The sequence below is a fragment of the Globicephala melas genome, chromosome 21, assembly GCF_963455315.2.
Source record: "Globicephala melas chromosome 21, mGloMel1.2, whole genome shotgun sequence".
Lineage (NCBI taxonomy): Eukaryota > Metazoa > Chordata > Mammalia > Artiodactyla > Delphinidae > Globicephala > Globicephala melas.
The window spans coordinates 33919007-33939615 of record NC_083334.1 but is presented as its reverse complement, the minus strand read 5'-3'; the positions used below and the strand labels follow the sequence as shown (position 1 = coordinate 33939615).

The 20609-nt window shown below is 48.0% G+C and overlaps 1 protein-coding gene across 2 annotated transcripts in view; it reads left to right on the top strand.

Moving 5' to 3' along the window:
- The window catches only part of SH2D4A (SH2 domain containing 4A), a 74693-nt gene extending 55879 nt beyond the window's left edge, over nucleotides 1–18814 (top strand). For both annotated transcript variants that reach the window (XM_070044622.1, XM_030834825.3), the window contains exons 9-10: nucleotides 15074–15294; nucleotides 17622–18814. In XM_070044622.1, coding sequence (XP_069900723.1) covers nucleotides 15074–15294; nucleotides 17622–17714 — 314 coding nt within the window. In that variant the 3' untranslated portion in view covers nucleotides 17715–18814. The remainder of the gene's footprint in view (nucleotides 1–15073; nucleotides 15295–17621) is intronic.
- Nucleotides 18815–20609: the final 1795 nt, after the last annotated feature.

The window sequence follows — 20609 nt, the reverse complement described above, 5'->3', positions numbered from 1 at the left end:
GCCCATATGTGCATGGGTTTATCTCTGGGCTTTCTATCCTATACCATTGATCTATATTTCTGGTTTTGTGCCAGTACCATACTGTCTTGATTACTGTAGCTTTGTAGTATAGTTTGAAGTCAGGGAGCCTGATTCCTCCAGCTCCATTTTTCTTTCTCAAGGTTGCTTTGGCTATGTGGGGTCTTTTGTGTTTCCCTACGAATTGTAAAATTTTTTGTTCTAATTGTATGAAGAATGCCATTGGTAGTTTGATAGGGATTGCTTTGGGTAGTATAATAATTTTCACAATATCGATTGTTCCAATCCAAGAACATGGTGTATTTCTCCATCTGTTTATGTCATCTTTGATTTCTTTCATCAGTGTTTTATAGTTTTCTGAGTACAGTCTTTTGCCTCCTTAGTTAGGTTTACTTCTAGGTATTTTCTTCTCTTTGTTATTGTGGTAAATGGGATTGTTTCCATAATTTCTCTTTCTGATTTTTTGTTGTTAGTGTATAGGAATACCAGAGATTTCTGTGCATTAATTTTGTATCCTGAAGCCTTACCAAATTCATTGATTCGTTCTAGTAGTTTTCTGGTTGCATCTTTAGTACTTTCTATGTATAGTATCATGTCATCGGCAAATGGTGAGAGTTTTACTTCTTCTTTTCTAATTTGGATTCCTTTTATTTCTTTTTCTTCTCTGATTGCCATGGCTAGGACTTCCAAAACTATGTTGAATAAGAGTGGCGAGAGTGAACATCCTTCTCTTGTTCCTGATCTTAGTGGAAATGCTTTCAGTTTTTCACTATTGAGTATGATGTTTGCTGTGGGTTTGTCATATATGGCTTTTATTATGTTGAAATAGGTTCCCTCTATGCCCATTTTCTGTAGAGTTTTTATCATAAATGGTTGTTGAATTTTGTCAAAAGCTTTTTCTGTATCTATTGAAATGATCATATGGTTTTTATTCCTTAACTTGTTGATATGGTGGATCACATTGATTGATTTGCATATATTGCAGAATCCTTGCATCCCTGGGATAAATCCCACTTGATCATGGTGTATGATCCTTTTAATATGTTGTTGGATTCTGTTTACTACTATTTTGTTCAGGATTTTTGCTTCTATGTTCATCAGTGATATTGGTCTATAATTTTCTTTTTTTGTGATGTCTTTTTCTGGTTTTGGTATCAGGGTGATGATGGCTTCATAGAATGGATTTGGGAGTGTTTCTCCCTCTGGAAATTTTTGGAAGAGTTTCAGAAGGATCAGTGTTAGCTCTTCTCTAAGTGTTTGATAGAATTTGCCTGTGAAGCCATCTGGTCCTGGAATTTTGTTTGTTGGAAGATTTTTAATTACAGCTTCAATTTCATTACTTGGAATAGGTCTGTTTATATTTTCTAATTCTTCCTTGTTCCATCTTGGAAAATTGTACCTTTCCAAGAATTTGTCCATTTCTTCATGTTTGTCCATTTTATTGGCATATAGTTGTTTGTAGTAGTCTCTTATAATCCTTTTTATTTCTGTGGTGTCAGTTGTGATTTCTCCCTTTTCATTTCTAATTTAATTGATTTCAGTCCTCTCCCTTTTTTTCTTGATGAGTCTGGCTAAGGGTTTATCAATCTTGTTTATCTTCTCAAAGAACCAGCTTTTAGTTTTATTGATCTTTGCTATTGTTTTCTTCATTTCTATTTCATTTATTTCTGCTCTGATCTTTATGATTTCTTTCCTTCTACCGACTTTGGGTTTTCTTTGTTCTTCTTTCTGTACTTGCTTTAGGTGTAGGGTTAGATTGTTTATTTGAGATTTTTCTTGTTTCTTGAAGTGAGATTGAATTGATATAACTTCTCTCTTAGAACTGTTTTTGCTGTATCCCATAGGTTTTGGGTCATTGTGTTTTTGTTGTCATTTGTTTCTATGTATTTTTTTTAAAGTTTTTACTTCCCTTCAGTGATGATAATAGCTACTCTTTTAAAAAAATTATTAATTAATTAATTTATTTTGGCTGCATTGTGTCTTCGTTTCTGTTTGAGGGCTTTCTCTAGTTGCGGCAAGCGGGGGCCACTCTTCATTGTGGTGCTCGGGCCTCTCACTGTCACGGCCTGTCTTGTTACGGAGCACAGGCTCCAGACGTGCAGGCTCAGTAGTTGTGGCTCACAGGCCTAGGTGCTCCACGGCATGTGGGATCTTCCCAGACCAGGGCTTGAACCTGTGTCCCCTGCATTAGCAGGCAGACTCTCAACCACTGTGCCACCAGGGAAGCCCTATGTATTTTTTTATTTGTTCGATTTCTTCAGTGATCTCTTGGTTATTTAGTAGCGCAGTGTTTAGCCTCCATGTATTTGTGGTTTTTACTGTTTTTTCCCTGTAATTGATTTCCAATCTCATAGGCACTGTGGTCAGAAAAGATGCTTGATACGATTTCAATTTTCTTAAATTTACTGAGGCTTGATTTGTGACCCAGGATGTGATCTTTCCTGCAGAATGGTCTGTGTACACTTGAGAAGAAAGTATATTCTGCCACTTTTGGGTGGAATGTTCTATAAATATCAATTAAATCTATCTGGTCTATTGTGTCATTAAAGCTTCTGTTTCCTTATTTATTTTCTGTTTGGAGGATCTGTCCATTGGTGTAAGTGGGGTGTTAAAGTCCCCTACTATTATTGTGTTACTGTTGATTTCCCCTTTCATGGTTGTTAGCATTTGCCTTATGTATTGAGGTGCTCCTAAGTTGGGTACATAAACATTTAGTTGTTATATCTTCTTCTTGGATTAATCCCTTGATCATTATGTAGTGTCCTTCCTATGCCTTGTAACAGTCTTTATTTTCAAGTCTATTTTATCTGATAACGAGTATTGCTACTTCAGCTTTCTTTTGATTTTCATTTGCATGGATTATCTTTTTCCATCCCTTCACTTTCAGTCTGTGTGTGTCCCTAGGTCTGAAGTGGGTCTCTTGTAGACAGCATATATATGGGCTTGTTTTTGTATCCATTCAGCCAGTCTGTGTCTTTCGGTTGGGGCATTTAGTCCATTTACATTCAAGGTTATTATCGATATGTATGTTCCTATTACCATTTTCTTAATTGTTTTGGGTTTGTGGGTCTTTTTCTTCTCTTGTGTTTCCCACCTAGAGAAGTTTCTTTAGTATTTGTTGTTAGTTTGGTGGTGCTGAATTGTCTTAGCTTTTGCTTGTCTGAAAAGCTTTTGATTTCTCCATCGAATCTGAATGAGATCCTTGCCAGGTAGAGTAATCTTGGTTGTAGGTTTTTCTCTTTCATCATTTTAGGTATATCCTGCCACTGCCTTCCGGCCTGCAGAGTTTCTACTGAAATATCAGCTGATAACCTTATAGGGATTCCTTTAAATGTTATTTTTTGTTTTTCCCTTGCTGCTTTTAATATTTTTTCTTTGAATTTAATTTTTGTTAGTTTGATTAATATGTGTCTTGGTGTGTGTCATCTAGGGTTTATCCTATATGGGACTCTCTGTGCTTCCTGGACTTGGGTGACTATTTCCTTTCCCATGTTAGGGAAGTTTTCAACTATAATCTCTTCAAATATTTTCTCAGACCCTTTCTTTTTCTCTTCTTCTTCTGGGACCCCTGTAATTTGACCCCTGTAGTGCATTTAGTGTTGTCCCAGAGGTCTCTGAGATTGTTTTCAATTCTTTTCATTCTTTTTTCTTTATTCTTCTCCTCAGCAGATATTACCACCATTTTGTCTTCCAGCTCACTTATTTGTTCTTCTGCCTCAGTAATTCTGTTATTGATTCCTTCTAGTGTATTTCTCATTTCACTTATTGTATTGCTCATCTCTGTTTGTTTGTTCTTTAGTTCTTCTAGATCTTTGTTAAACATTTCTTGTATTTTCTCAATCCATGCCTCCATTCTATTTCCAAGATTCTGGATCACCTTTATTATCATTACTCTGAATTCTTTTTCAGGTAGATTGCCTATTTCCTCTTCATTTTTTTGGTCTTGTAGGTTTTTACCTTGCTCCTTCATCTGTGACATATTTTTTTGCATCTCATTTTTTTTCCCTTTGTTTTATGACTGGGATTGTGTTCCTGTCTTACTGGTTGTTTGACCTGAGGCTTCCAACACTGCAGTTTGTAGGCTGTTTGGTAGAGTTGGGTCTTGGTGCTAAGATGAGGATCTCCGAAAGACCTCACTCCGATGAATATTCCCTGGGGTCTGAGGTTCTCTGTTAGTCCAGTGGTTCGGACTCGGAGCTCCCACCCCAGGAGCTTCAACCCAACCCCCAGCTCATGAACCAAGATCCCGCAAGCTGCACTGGGTGGCAAAACAAAACAATGTAAAAAATAAAATTAAACTAGGAAACTAACAGCTATGTTAGAAAAAATATAAAAATTAAAATATAGATGAAACAACAACCAGAAGGTAAAACAGAACCACAATAGTGAAAAAGAGGAGGAGGAAAAAAAAAAGGTGGAAAAGGCCTTGGTTGTGGAGGGTGGTGCCTAAGGAAGGGGGAGGTTTGGGCAGTGGGCGGGGCCTATGCTCAGGACCCACAGGGCTGGAAAAGGTGGGGGGTAGGGGGGTGGGACGGGTGGGGCTTAGGCTCAATGGAACATAAGGGACCCAGGAATGCCCCCCACCCCTGCTTTCAGCGGGTGGGGGACCCCACCTGGGAGCCTAGCAGGCCTCCTGGGCTCGAGTGGGGGGGCAAGCACCCTCCTCTCCTGCTCCTCGCATCCTGAAGGGCCCCTCCCACCTGCCTCTCCTGATCTCCCCAGCCTCCCTCCTATGTCCCCAGGACCCACGTGGTCTGGAGTGGGCTTTAGAGGGTGGGAGATTGGCTTGGGAGCTTAGCAGGCTCCCCAGGCCCCAGTGGGCAGAGCAAACGCCCCGTGATCCTCTCGCACTCCTCTGGTCCTGGAGGGCCCCTCCCGCCTGCCTCTCCTGTTCTCTCCCCGCCTCCCTTCTATGTCCCCAGCACCAACCCAGCCCGGGGGGGGACCTCTGAAGGCGTAGGACCTGGCCTGAGAGCCAGGCAGACTTCCCCGGCTAACTGGGCAGGGGAAACGCTGGGCTCGCATCCCCCCGATCTGAGCCCCTGAGGGTCCCCCTAGGTGTGGGAACCCCTGCCCCCTCTCAGTCACCCCTCAGGGGCACCGGTCCTGTCCAGCCTCCATTTCTCTTGCCCTCTCAGTCCCTCCACATCGTACCGGTTCGCTTGGGGGTTCCTCTCGTCTCCTTGGGCATTGGGGCAGGTACCCTAGTTGTGGGGAGATGCAAAGTCTGCGTCTTCCCACACCTCCATCTTGACTCCACCCTGTAATTTATTTTTATATATGATATGTGGTATAGAGGCTTGATTTATCCTTTTTCATACGGGTGGCCAGTTGTCCCAACATCATTCCTTAAATAGTCCTTCCTTTCTCCACTGATTGGTAATGTCAAGTTTTAAAACTCTCGTTGGGATTTTTAATGGAATTGCATTGAATTTGTAGATTAATTTGGAGAGGGAATTGCCATCTTTATGTTATCATATCTTTCCACCCGTGAACATGGTAAATGTCTCCTTATATTTCTTTTTAAATCATTAAATAAATTCCCCATACATGACATGCACTTTAAAGAAAGCAAACCAGACTTTAGTTGTATGTACTTATATTTTTTGTTTCTATTTTGAAAGAGATTTTTTAAAGTATGTCATTGGTTGTTGGTGGTGTAAAGAAGTTATGTTTTTATATATTGATCTTGAGTCCAGTAACACTGTTGAACTCTTATTAATTCTACTGTCAGAGTATTCTGTTGGAGCTGTAATATTTCGAGGGCTAACATGGGCCAAGCATTGCACTGCACTCTTGAAGAAGGTAACTTTCATTCCCACTCCATAGAAGAAGAACCCAGGAACTAAGATGGTAGGTTCTTTCCCCACCTGTGGTGGCAGAGGCAGCATTCACACCCAGATCTATTTGACTTCAAAGCCACAGTGTATCTGCACTAGGACAAGTGAGAACACCCATGTGGTGCTTTTTATTAACCTGTGAAGTTTAAATCAGTGAACAGTAATACCACAGAGATTTGCTTCTCTGATAAATGAACGAGGTCACTCAGTCTCACAGGCAGTGGTGAAATGGGAGTGTCAAAGAGACCTCATTCAGCTATGTCTTGCCCCATCCTTGCCTCTGAGAATAAGGGAAAAGCACGCTTTTGTCTGGACACTGTTTTGCTCACTTCCAGGTGGGATTTCAAGAAGCAGTTATTTGACATACGAATGCTCCAAGGCCACAGGGTTTGGAGTAACAGAAGTGCAATCTTATTATGATTGTGGCAGTAGGTACCCAAATGTATGCGTTTGTCAGAATTGATCTATGACACACTTAAAATTGGTGAATTTTATTGCACGTAAATGATATCTCAAACTGATTTTAAAAAATTTAATGCCCCAAAGCAGCACAGAGTTTTCTTAGCTCCTAGCTTGGAAAGGTAGTATGGTGCAGGCTTAGTACCAGACTCCAAGATGGATCACTGGGTTTCAGTTGTGTTTTCTCCTCTGTAAATGGGTATAGTATCTACACCACGGCATTGTTTTTTAAGTAAGTCAGCTGACATGCGTGAAGTGCTTAGGGCCTGGTGCAGTGTTTCTGTTGTAAGCAGAACCGATCAGCTTCCTATTGGAAGTTCACCCCTCCTGTCCTCCCTGCCTTTCTGTTCCTCATCACCCTCACCCCACCACCAAGTATTGTCTTGAGTAGCAGCGTCACATACGAGGAAGAGGCAGCACTTCAACAAAATAGATCTTAATTACTGCCCAAACCATCCTACGCTGTTTCCTCAAGTATTTACTTAGGGCCTGTCCTTTAAAAGCCTAGAGCCCTGGAGGTCACCCCAGAAGGCAACAGTAATTTGGAAGGACCAGCGGATAGCCACCCCACAAACAGGGAATAAAGCTGTGTGGAAAGTTCAGCATAACAAGCAGTTAGGGTTGAGCGTGGGGTTAGGAGGGAGGATGTGGTGAGATGGCAGTGAGTCCTAGGGTCACTGAAGCGTGTCTTCTCTTTTCTAGATTTATAATTTTCTGAGTAGTGTAGTTGTTAAGTCTATTTGGTTTTGTTTCCTTAAGAGGGATTGTTTTCTTCTCTGTTCCTCACTGCTTATCTCCTCGCATGCTTATGTTGAGTTCAGGACTGTCTTGACCTCGAATATAGCCTTGTTTTTATCCATTTCATTCTTGCGTGTGGCCACCCTATTAGAGCGCCTTTTGGTCTGGACCGTTTGTGCAGTTGGTGATAAGTGCTGGGGAGCCTTCCTGGCCAGACTTAACACCCCTCTGAGCAAAGTCATTTCACTCATTCTGTTTTCTGCTGTGAGTCTTCAATGTGGGTAGATATGTAATTAATCGTACCACTTCTTGGAGAAAAGGGCCAAGGAATAAATAAAACTGTTTGAATAAAAAGTTTGAAGGTCCATCCAGAAACCCACAGACCTATTTCTTCATTCCGTCCATTTTCCTACTCCTGTTAAATATGCAACAGTGTCAGGAGCTTAGGAGCCAGCAGGAACTAGGAGTGGGAAGGTGGGAAAAAGATAGAAGTAAATGCATAAACAGATTTCTGATTTAGGAGATTTCTAGTTACTTCTGTTGTTGTTAGATAATTCACGTGCTTGCTTTATGCATCAACAGCTGATCGTTATTCCTCTGAAATGTAATTTATGCTTCCTTACCCGAAATTGGAAATGCTTAGACTGTTGATGAAATACTTCCACCTGATTTATTTCTTGTGGATGTCTTTGCTGTCGTGGCATATGATCGAACGTGCCCTCCAAATGCTTTACATTTTTTTAAAACTTTACATTTTAAGCTACTTAAAAAGCAAATCCTTTTAACATCCATGGGCTACCAACACAGTTCATACTGCAACTATTTTGATTCTTTCCATATTTGCTACACCCTCCAAATTTTCATCCTCCATTGGGGGTAAATCCTGTCCATTTCTGTGGAAGCAGTTATTCTCTGGAACTTAAGTTCCTAGGGATGATTGTCCAGGAGGAGTCCTGTGTCTTTGTCTTCCCAGTGTTACCGAGTCCAAGCTCATACTGCTCAGGGCATGACAGGCCGATACATTGAGAGATGAGGTGTTGGGGCAGAGAAGAGTAACTTTATTCAGAAAGCCAGCAGACTGAGAAGATGGTGGACTAGTGTCCCAAAGAACCATCTTACCCGAGCTAGAATTCAGGCTTCTTTTACACTAAAAGGGGAGGTGGTGTGCTTCTTGGTGTCAGAATCCTTTGTTCTTGCAGCTGTCCACATAGGTCACGACGTTCACATAGGTCAGGTCACAACAAGACAAAGGTTATTCTCTGTTCTGCAACTTTTTATCTCTATATGAATGGAAAGCATTGTACCTTTAAAGGTCGGGCCTTGAGAATGGGCTACCCTGTATATTTCAGGATATAGGCAGCATTCTTTTTTACAAAGGTGCAGAGCCTGCATGACTAAGCACAGGCCACAGAGCTCAAAGGTTAGAGCTAAAGGAATAGGTCCAATATGGAGTCAGGTTTGTTCTTCTCCATCATACCTGCAGTGTGCCATCCAGGCTCCATCAGCACAGTCCTCCAGGGCTGAGTGTATATACCTGGATGGGTTGCATTGAGAAAGTCTCACAGAAGCCTCCCTAGATTTCTTTCAGGCTAAAACCTTAATTAACCTGGAAACTGGCATCCGTAAGCGATAATCTGTCCTTCAGCTATTTTGCTGAGGAGTGGAGGTTTCTTAATTGGGGGGCCATCAAAATTCTACCCATCTCTCACAAAGGGATTTTTCAAGCTTCTGTCTTAAGCACAAATTACTGATTTGTGTGACTTTTCAAAGTCACCCAAATGTATTCACCCTGCCTCACTTACATCTATGATTCGGCTGCCTCATGGAGTGGAAGAGGCTGTGGTCGGAAGCAGGAGGACGTCGGTGCCTGTGCGTGGCAGTGATCTCGCAGAGGCCGCAGGGAGTGGTGGCGTGAAGGGAGATCTTAGTTCCCTGCCCAGAAATTGAACCTGGGGAGCCTGGATGAAAACCAGGAATCCAAGCCACCACACCCCTGGCTCTTGCCCGCAGTGAAAAATGCATTTCTCACAGAGGCAAAAACTGTAGAAACAGGTACAAAGTTTATTATTAGAGACACAGCACAGCAAGTGGGAGAGCACACAGGGAAACAGTTTGTTTAGTTAAGACAGAAACAAGGCAGAGATGCACACCCGGAGAGAACGGGTGTGGGCGTCCTCCCTAATGAGGAGTGCAGTAAAGAGGCGGTGAAGTCACTTATACAGGGCAGTTCTTCTGGGTCTCTGTTTACCTCTGGCCAATTATCTGGTTTCTTTCTCCGCACCTGCCCTGCCCTAGGACCCTCCCTAACACGTGTGTGCGCAACTTTTTTCCAAGATGGATTCCAGCCCAGAGGCCTATGGGACGGCCTTAGCATCACCCATTATGGAGTAGTGCCCCCTCCTTTTTGACCCCCAAGGAGGCTTTCTGGACATGTGCAGCGTCTCCCTTGCCCCAAGGGTGGGACATATGTGACCTCTTGATCCCTTACCCACACAAAGTTTAGCCCCTCTCTGTTCCTGCCACGGCTGTTATCTTCAGGCATCCACAGGAGACAGAGTCTGGCTATTTACACTGTTTCTGTTGTCACTTCCATTGCGGAGAGCAAACAGGAGGCTGATTTTAAATGTCTAACCTAGAACCTGTCTATCTCCTGTCTCAGGAAATGCAAACAGAAGACTAGTCTGGCCTGAAGCCCACTTTTTCCTGCCCCTGAAATGTAAACGGGAGGCCAGTTGTAAATGGCTGGCTTGGCTGTCTCCAGCCTCCGCAGGGGAGGGCACGGGGGAGCCCTGACCTTGGGAGGAACCAGCAGGGCCTGAGCCACGAGCCCCGGGAGTCACCTCCGTTCAGCATCAAAGCTTCATCTGCAACGAGGCATCAGAGCACTTTGTCCAAGTTATTCTCTGCGGTTCTCCTACGTGCCTGCGTAGTGTTAGTTCAGATTTCTGAAATACCTGAAGATGAAACGTAAAGAGGTGAAAGCTACGGTGTTTATTCAGATTTGAGAAGAGCCATCTTTTCTGCAGCAAATACTTTTTTTCTGGGAGACCCTGGCTTTTCTCATAAATTACCCAGGGCTTAGTATGTTATTCCAATAATGCTGAGAACAGTCCATTAACCCCAAACCCTCTCTTCCTTGAGTTTTTCAAATGATGCAATTGGGTCCTCACCCTGACGCTGCTGGCCACCGGGGTCAGGGCCTGCCGGCACTCGGAGCCTCACACTTCCCATCACTGACGCCCGCAGCTCTGGGTTTGCGGTTTCCACTGTGGTCTTGGAGGGACCTCGGAGGCAAGAGAGAGGGCAGTGGGTGGTCCCACCAAAGGGAGTGGCTCTGCTTGGGGGTTTACTTGTGATGCGTTTCTGGAAAGGGGCACTCTACTCTTTAGAGAAGTAGCTTTAAGTCCACGCTTTCGTTGTCAGACTTTCTTTGTCACGTGCCTTGTGTCCTGGACTTCTGCTGCCACAGCCAGAGCAGGCTAGACGCTGCTTCTTGAGCCGGTGCGGGTAGGCGAGCACGTGCGCTGGCAACAAGCGCATCTCTGGGGCCTGGCCGCCTGCTCTCAGCTCCCGGTCCCCCACCAACCGGCTGTGTGGCCTCAGCAAGTCGCACGACTCCTGCACTTGACTCTCATCAGTCTGATGCAGATAACGACGTTACCTGCCTCCCAGGGCTGGTCTGAACAAGGTAAAATACATAAAGTACTTAGAACGGTGTGTGACGCATACTCAGGCCTGGTTAGTAAGTGTTAGCCATGGTGATGAAGTGAGAGCAAACGATGTAATTTTAACCTTTGAATTATTAAGGAAACATTATGAATAATACTTTAAGAGCTCTGACCGTTTTTCATCATCCCTAAGGTGCCTGAGACGTCAAGGGTGAATGTGAGCATCACGGTGCGCCTCCTTCTACACAGAGGACCAGGGCAGGACCCAGAGCCTCTCTGAACATGCTTCCTTTACATGCTGCAGGGTCAGAGTGTGTAAAGTAGGAAGGAGCTCTCTCCCAAGTCTAAGACTCCCCGGGGATAACGTGTACACTCGCAGTCTGCAGGGCTCTGCCTGGAAGAACCAACGTGCCCGCCGGGGACAGGTGTTCCAGATGGGTGTGTGTGATCCTGGCCTCGGGTCAGGCACCGGGTCCAGCCAGCACTCGGGGCCCACCCGAGAGACCGTACGCATGTCAGGAACTCTGCAACATGGGCCTTCCCCTTTGTCCTTGAAGGGCAGTGACAGTGCCTCTTCCTGAGGCCACTGTGAGGATTAAATGAGGGGATGCACACCTAGAGGAGTGCCAGGCAGACACAAAGAACCCTCAGTGCTGTTGTTATTGGGTTATCTTTCGTCTGGTTATCAAACACAGCTTTTCCAGACACTGGAAGCAGGTCACACAGATGTACATGTATCAGCAGAGTTAGACCTAGCGGTGCCTTGGAGAAACATGAGTGCACCCCTTGTCCCCGTGGTAACAATTCTCAGACCAGAGGCAGTGGTTGCTAGAAGTGTCCTAGAGAAAGAAGTAAGACAAAATTATTCGTTAGACCTTTTCTGGGCATCCTGAGTGGCAGGTGCTGAGGCTGTGAAAATAAATACGGAGTGGTAGCTGCCCTCTCGTTGCTCACGCGGTGGAGCAGGGAGACACGAAGCAGAATGTGCCGTGGTCCCCTCAGAGCTGTGGACGGCGCTTGCCCAGGTGGAGGTCGGGCCAGGTGAGCCCTTGGAGAGGCTGAGTGAGTGCTCACCGGGCCTGGAGGACCCTCAGCCTCAGATTGCTCAGGGAGAGATGAGAACGCTTCATGCTGTTGGGCTGAATCTTGGAGAATACGGAGGAAGGGCAGGCAAAGGGCATCCCGTTTACCTGCCCTCCTTCTGTAGGGAAGTCGCTGTCACTTGGCTTTCCAGTGAGGGTCCTGCGGGGGGTTCTGAGTTGTTTCAGGTCTCCTGGGGTCCATTTATCGTCTCCTGTGCAAAAACAGTTTTCCTGGGCCTGGCCTGGAGCGCTAAACCTACACTCACAGGGGTTTAGGGCTGTGCTCTCCAATATGGAGCCACTAGTCATGCCTGGCTCTTTACAGCAAAATTAATTAAAATGAAAACTTGAGCCCCTCAGTCACATGTCAGGTGCTCAGTAGCCACACATGACCGGCACAGACAACATTTCCATCGTCACAGAAAGTTCTGTTGAATAGGACTGTTCTTGAGGGCGCCGGGTGTCACGCAGATGACCGGGACAAGTGAGACCTTTCTCTCTGCTCCCCTCCAAGCCGGGGGTCCAGGCTCTCAGGAGCTTAGCCCCTTCCCCTGGCACAATGCCCTCTGCTGTCCCCCGGGCCACCGCCGTTCTGCCCCACCTGGCCTGGATTCAGCTCCAAAATAGACCGCTGGGTGAAGAGCTGGTTCATTTCAAAAAACTGGTGAAGCAGAAGGCAGCTTTTATGTATCCGTTTCCACTAGTGCGGAGATCCTTCTATGCTCCTAGACAGGTTTGATTCTTGTGTGAGGAGAGCTGGTGCGAGGGTGGTGGCCTGGAGGTGTCACAGCCTCAGGGACTGGAGGAAGGCCACTCACTGCTCTAGAATTAATTTCTTAGAGTTGTGCACGGGGCACGAGTCCGTGGTGATTAATATCTGATGCTGGACTTCGGCATTGCATTCAAGAGCTCCCTTTACGGGGGAGCTTGGCAGTGACCTCAGTCAGGCCTCCCTGAAGGCACCCGCTGCCCTCGATGGAATCGTGAGAAATTGTCCATCGACCTGTATCACAGGTGCACCAAGAGAGCACGGCCTTCAGGCGTGGTGACCCTGTTGTAAAGCAAAAAGGACAAAGCCTAGTTCCCGTAGCATTCACCTTCTGCACCTGCCGTGGGTACCACCGAGTGGAAGGAGGCCCCATTAGGACCAAGTTCTGGTGTCTCTGGAGATGAGACAGCACCAGGACTTGTGTGTAATGAGGAATAGTTACAGACTGGGAGGCTCTCGGATGGTTTGATCTACAGCTACTATATGACCTGATTTTAGGAGGAATTTGCCTTATTCTGGTTATAATTTTCCAGAACAGCTTTCATTTTAGGAATCCAAATCCCTCTTGATAAAATCCAGACATTATACATTATAACATCTGTCCCATCTGTTGAAGTAATCTGGAATCTCAGAGTCAGCCTGTCAGTAAGTCGGGGAGGGGAGAGAAATCTTTTCAGAATGAGCCCCTCAGCTCGATTCTGAAGTCAGTGAAAAATACCCCTGGTTTCAGAGACAGACCCAGAGTCTTCAAACCTTGGTCCCCTGCAGGCCCCAGGCAGGCTGGTCACCTGTGGCCTTGGTTCAGCCTCCGGTTGCCCTCCGTGGGACCGGTGTGTGCAGAAGGTACAACAGGCAGACAGAAGCGGTCGTAGCGGGGGAGCTCACCTGGGCGTCACTTGGGCACCTGACGCGGACACCCAGCAGCTGACCCAGGGGCTCCTCAGGGTCACGGTGCCTGCCGTGTCCAGTGGCTCAGTCTCGCTGGGGAAGGGCAGGAAGGTGACTGGAGGGGACAGAGAAGGTGCCCCATGGGGCAGGGACACAGCAGAGCTGGGGCCAGAGGAGAGGCGGCAGGCTCATTTCCTGTCCAGCGCCCCCACTCCCACCCCCATCCTGGCGTCGCCCTGGGGCTGAGCCTCACGCACCGGGACGTGCAGGTGCGGGCCCTGCAGGGGGGACGGGGCAGGAGGCGGGCCGGTCAGCTGGATTTCCAGTCCTCCCTTTATTAAAGGTCTGCTTACAAGAGAGAACGTAGAAGCAGTTTTAGTTTAGGCTTCACCCTGGATAATTAGGTTTAATTCTCAATTAACTTTACCACCTTTAGTCATGTTAGACTAAAGGGCTGTGATAATCCATTGCCTTTCCACCAGGAGGTTTTCTGGGTTTTCCTGATAACGATACTGAGGAGCAGCATGGGAGAAGGCAGGGGTTCCCATCTGCTGATGCGGGAAAGGGCGCAGAGAACGCTGCTCCCCAGGTCAGAGGTCAGAGTCGCTCACCGCCCTCACCACCCTGCCAAGACGTGTCTGTGCGCTTTCTGGCCGTCTCATCACATTGCTGGTTCATCTGAAGAATTACACTAGGCATGAGAAGGGGAACCGGGAATACGGGTCAGACGTCATGAGTGTGGACTCATTGGGGGAAAGGCCGGTCTGAATCAGTGTGAGTTCATGAGGCATCCAAACTATACACATGTATACATAGGGGTATAAAACTCACGTGTATATACATGAAGGCTTTCATTCTTCTGAATGTATGTGAAGACATAAATATTAATAGATAAGCATATATACCCATGTACATGCATATACCTGTATATCTACCCTCATTCCTGTAAATGAAGCCTCCTTTAGGAGTAGCCACAGCAGAGGGCACTGGGTAGGCCTGGGCCCATCCCGCTTCTGTCACTCACTTGTTGACACCTGACCAGGGTGTCCACCTTCGGCACTGACGGCATTGGGGCTGGATCACTCTTTGTAGTGAGGCTGTTCTGTTCACGGTGGGAGGCTTAGCATCATCCCCGCCTCAACGAACTGGAGGAAAGTAGCCCCCCACCCAGGACGACCAAAAATGTCTCAAGACATTTCCAGACATTGCCCTGGGTGGGGACTACCGTTCCAGATCAAGCAGGATCATTCCCAGGCCACAGAGTCCCCATCAGTCACCTGGGGAGAGCTCACCCTCCCAGGACGACCGTCAAGGGTCCGACGACACTCAGAAGCCACCTGACGCCTGTGCTGTTGTCAGTGGGTGTGCGAGTGGGAATGTGTTCTGAGGGGTAAACGTTTCAGCTCTCGTTTATACTATCCATTTGCTTATGTAACCTACCCCGGCCCCGTCACCAAATACCAGATGACGAATGATACTATACCGTATTCCTAAGAAGTCCAAACTGGACTTAAACTTGCTCAGATTTTTATTAGCTTTATCCACACGGCTGTGTTTAACAGAGGGGAGTTTTGGAAATGATTTGGCTGACACACCTCTTCTTTCCCACAGGAATTCTCACCGTACAGAGAGCGAATGAGCTTCTGAGCACGTGCGTGCCAGGCAGCTTTCTGATCCGGGTCAGTGAGAGGATCAAGGGCTACGTCCTGTCCTATCTGTCCAAGGACGGCTGCAAACACTTCCTCATAGATGCCTCCACGGACTCGTACAGCTTCCTGGGTGCCGACCAGCTGCAGCACGCCAGCCTGGCTGACTTGGTGGAGTACCACAAGGTGAAGCGATGCGCAGACTTCACTGGCTCTGTGATAGGGGTCCTGCAGCAGCTCTGACAGTGAAAGGCAATTGCAAGAAAAATGACTGACACAAGCAGTGGGGGATTAGCCTTTGATGACCCCTCCTGAAAATCAGGATTGTCAATGGCATTTCCTTTACCACTGAACCTAGTTCCTCCTCAAATGCTCAGGGAGAACCCACTGGGGCAGAGCATGCAGGAGATGCTACAAAATCTGTGCACTCTGATCACATCTGAGAACACTGCTTTTTTTTTTTTGAAGTATAGTTGATTTACAATGTGGTGGTAATTACTGCCGTACTGCAGAGTGATTCAGTTATACATATATATACATTCTTTTTTTTTATATATATTCTTTTCCATCATGAGAACACTCTTAAGTTAGAGCACAAGCCCAGGAGGGAGGGAGACCACGTGGCAGTTTGCGGGCAAGAAAAATCTCTTTCAAGGCTGCCTAAGCCAAGGAAGCTTTGTGAACACCAGGGGGGACCAGAGGTTGTGTGCTCTGGAAGCTCTGTGAACACCAAGGGGAGACCAGAGGTTGTGTGCTCTGGAAGCTCTGTGAACACCAGGGGAGACCAGAGGTTGTGTGCTCTGGAAGCTCTGTGAACACCAGGGGAGACCAGAGGTTGTGTGCTCTGGAAGCTTTGTGAACACCAAGGGGAGACCAGAGGTTGTGTGCTCTGGAAGCTTTGTGAACACCAAGGGGAGACCAGAGGTTGTGTGCTCTGGAAGCTCTGTGAACACCAGGGGAGACCAGAGGTTATGTGCTCTGGAAGCTTTGTGAACACCAGGGGAGGCCAGAGGTTGTGTGCTCTGGAAACTCTGTGAACACCAAGGGGAGACCAGAGGTTGTGTGCTCTGGAAGCTCTGTGAACACCAGGGGAGACCAGAGGTTGTGTGCTCTGGAAGCTCTGTGAACACCAGGGGAGACCAGAGGTTATGTGCTCTGGAAGCTCTGTGAACACCAAGGGGAGACCAGAGGTTGTGTGCTCTGGAAGCTCTGTGAACACCAAGGGGAGACCAGAGGTTGTGTGCTCTGGAAGCTCTGTGAACACCAGGGGAGACCAGAGGTTGTGTGCTCTGGAAGCTCTGTGAACACCAGGGGAGACCAGAGGTTGTGTGCTCTGGAAGCTCTGTGAACACCAGGGGAGACCAGAGGTTGTGTGCTCTGGAAGCTCTGTGAACACCAGGGGAGACCAGAGGTTGTGTGCTCTGGAAGCTCTGTGAACACCAGGGGAGACCAGAGGTTGTGTGCTCTGGAAGCTCTGTGAACACCAGGGGAGACCAGAGGTTGTGTGCTCTGGAAGCTCTGTGAACACCAGGGGAGACCAGAGGTTGTGTGCTCTGGAAGCTCTGTGAACACCAGGGGAGACCAGAGGTTGTGTGCTCTGGAAGCTCTGTGAACACCAGGGGAGACCAGAGGTTGTGTGCTCTGGAAGCTCTGTGAACACCAAGGGGAGACCAGAGGTTGTGTGCTCTGGAAGCTCTGTGAACACCAGGGGAGACCAGAGGTTGTGTGCTCTGGAAGCTCTGTGAACACCAGGGGAGACCAGAGGTTATGTGCTCTGGAAGCTCTGTGAACACCAGGGGAGACCAGAGGTTGTGTGCTCTGGAAGCTCTGTGAACACCAGGGGAGACCAGAGGTTGTGTGCTCTGGAAGCTCTGTGAACACCAGGGGAGACCAGAGGTTGTGTGCTCTGGAAGCTCTGTGAACACCAGGGGAGACCAGAGGTTGTGTGCTCTGGAAGCTTTGTGAACACCAAGGGGAGACCAGAGGTTGTGTGCTCTGGAAGCTTTGTGAACACCAAGGGGAGACCAGAGGTTGTGTGCTCTGGAAGCTCTGTGAACACCAGGGGAGACCAGAGGTTGTGTGCTCTGGAAGCTCTGTGAACACCAGGGGAGGCCAGAGGTTGTGTGCTCTGGAAGCTCTGTGAACACCAAGGGGAGACCAGAGGTTGTGTGCTCTGGAAGCTCTGTGAACACCAGGGGAGACCAGAGGTTGTGTGCTCTGGAAGCTCTGTGAACACCAGGGGAGACCAGAGGTTATGTGCTCTGGAAGCTCTGTGAACACCAGGGGAGACCAGAGGTTGTGTGCTCTGGAAGCTCTGTGAACACCAAGGGGAGACCAGAGGTTGTGTGCTCTGGAAGCTTTGTGAACACCAGGGGAGACCAGAGATTGTGTGCTCTGGCGGGGTAGGGAGGGCAGGGCTTCCTACTAAACTGTCATAAATAAGACTCAGGAGCCGCCTAATACCTGTGCTGCTGTCACTGGGCACAGCCTGACCTGTACCCTCTGCTTCACAGGAGGAACCCATCACCTCCCTGGGGAAGGAGCTCCTTCTGTACCCCTGTGGTCAGCAGGAACAGCCGCCTGACTACCAGGGCCTGTTTGAGTGACAACCTCATCGTGTCATCCTGCAGCCGCCAGCTGGGCCGTCCTCTGGACAGACAGACACCGCGGAGATGGACACTTGTGTATGAAGCCACATCGCCCTGCAGGGAGCCGATCCTGATCAAGTGAAAGGACCCTTGGGGGTCCCATGGCGACCTCTCTTTTGCACAAATGCTGGAGTTTAATTAGCGCTAAGAGGAAATCACCTCTGCATTGTACGCACCCCAGCAGTAAAGGGAGAAGAACCCCCATCTCTGCAGCTCCCAACATGAAGGCTACAACCCTAGTGAGGTATGGAATAAACGACGAAGACATTGGAACCTTTTAGGAATTAAGGGGCACCTCAAAACCAGAAGTCCTCCATGGCCTTGGCACTCCCTCTCTGCCTCATCTCGGAAGGTCTCGGGGTCCTGTTCCTATGAAGTTCCTCGGTGGCGTCAGGGACTGGCGAAAGAGCCTGCACTGGTGGCTGAGCCCACGGCCCTGCACGCCTCACTTGCGGTGCATGTGTGGGCCAGGGTGTAAGACACACAGGGAACACAAGTTGCGGGTGTTGTGAACTGAACGAGGAGTTTGAAGGTGTAGGACGAGAGCCTTCACATGTACAGAAATACTCCGGACGACGGCAGGGGGTGAGGGGCCCTGTGTGAGGGGCTCGCTGGCTCTGGGGAGCGGGGCAGGGCTCTACCCAGGACCTTGCCGAGAAGGGTGAAGCCACATGCGTGCCTTGGATAGACAAGGGCAGAAGAGTGAGCTTTGTGGACACTAGGTGCTGTGGGTTGAGTCCCCCAAAGAGACATTGAAGTCCTAATCCCCTGCACCTGTGAACGTGGCCTTATTTGGAAACAGGGTCTTTGCAAATGTGATCAAATTAAGACGAGGTCAGACCAGATTAGGGCGGGTCCCAAAGCCAACGACCGGCGTCCTTATAAGGAGAGAGGGGTTGGGAAGTTGAGGTGCGTACGCAGAGGGGATGGCAGCCAGGGGACAGCAGAGGCAGGGCCCCGAGTGACAAGCCGCAAGCCAGGGGACGCCGGGGGCCGGGGGGGCAGCATGGAGCAGACTCCCCAGAGCCCTGGAGGGGAGCATGGCCCTGCAGACACCTCGATTCCAGACTTGTAGCCTCCAGAACTATGACAGAATAAATGTCTTTTGTCTTAAGCCACCGAGTTTATGGTAATTTGTTAAGGCAGCCCTAGGAAACTAATATAGATGTTTATGTAATTGCAGACCCTGATGTGCATTGTGAACCTTTGGTTGCCGTACAGCCCGCCAGCCTCCTGAGGAAGGGAAGGCGGGAGATAACTCCCCCTGCCTCTTCAGCTCTCGACGCAGATTTGCTCAGTCAGGCAGGCAGGCAGGCATCTCATGCAGGAGCTCCCGGGCCAGCCCAGCAGGGCGACGGCCTCTGGGCGGCCACCAGGATCACGCGGGAGGATGGGGTTTGCTGGTACTCCAGGCTTGGCTCCTGTGGTGGCATTCATTTAAAGGACGCATAGGGTTGTAGCAGTCTGTTCGTGAAGTTGTTGGCTGTGCAAGACACACCTGGACAGTGTAAAATGTAGCCAGAGAAGAGGGTGGGGTACACGTATATGAGTGAGTGTGCATGGGTGTATGTGTGCTTTAATGAGAAAGTTTTTACACTGATCATTGTTAGGTGTTTCTTGAAATGTTCCGTGTGGTTTCTGTTGTCTGAGAGACAATGGTCAGTTGTCTAAGAGAACCTGTCTCTTAGCTTTCATTTCTAACAGTAGTCCGGCAGTCATGACATTATAAAATTGCAGACATACACAGGGCTGGAAGTCAGAAACTTCTGTTACCGGGCTTCCCTGGTGGCGCGGTGGCTAAGAATCTGCCTGCCAATGCAGGGGACACGGGTTCAAGCCCTGGTCCGGGAAGATCCCACATGCCGTGGAGCAACTAAGCCTGTGCGCCACAACTACTGAGCCCACAGGCCACAACTACTGAAGTCCGTGGGCCTAGAGCCCATGCTCCGCAACAAGAGAAGCCACCGCAATGAGAAGCCTGCACACCACAACGAAGAGTAGCCCCTGCTCACGCGACTAGAGAAAGCCCACGTGCAGCAATAAAGACCCAACACAGCCAAAAATAAATAAAAATTTTAAAAAGAAAAGAAAAACTTGCATTCCCATCTCTTCCCACCATTAGCTGTGTGACCTTGGACAGGTCCATCTACCTCTCTGAACTTCAGTTTTTCACTTCTAGCAAAACAAGGTGGGATAACCAGGTAATTATTATTTTCATCCATCTCTGAAATCTTAAGGTTCTGGAATAAATAGAAAAATACCCTATAGCCACTAGTAATTATGAAGACATATAAGATTCTAGCATCACCCTCTGCCTACAGTTATTTTGGAGGAAATAAGTACAGTCCTATCCGGATGTAACTACAGAGTGACACCCTATCGGAGGAAGACTTAGAAAACAGGTGACCAGACTGAATTAACCTAATATTACCAGGAGGGGCAGACTTGAGTTCTCTACACTTTTACCTCGTTGGCTATTGATATTCAGAGGAAGAAACTGTCCAGTGTTTGCTGATAAGATGGCCAAGAGTAGCACTTGATATTCCGAGGGAGAGTGGTTTACATAACTTAGAAACTGTTTACCACTAAATGGGGTTGGAGAGGCCTGAATTCTCATCCCAGCTCTGCAATTAGACTCAGTGTCCCAGGGTCTGAGCCTGGTTAAGGCTGAAGGAGAGGACGTCCAGCCTCTGGCCTGCTCTCACCCTCCTGTGGCCTCGATAAGGCCAGCACCCAGACCTGCCTGCCGAGCTTTCCTGGTCTGGGATGCTCCCCAGCCCCAGGCGCTGCAACCTGCCCACCTCCGTGGGACTGTGCTGAATACCGCTCCCTGACCGTGGTGACTCTTCTCTC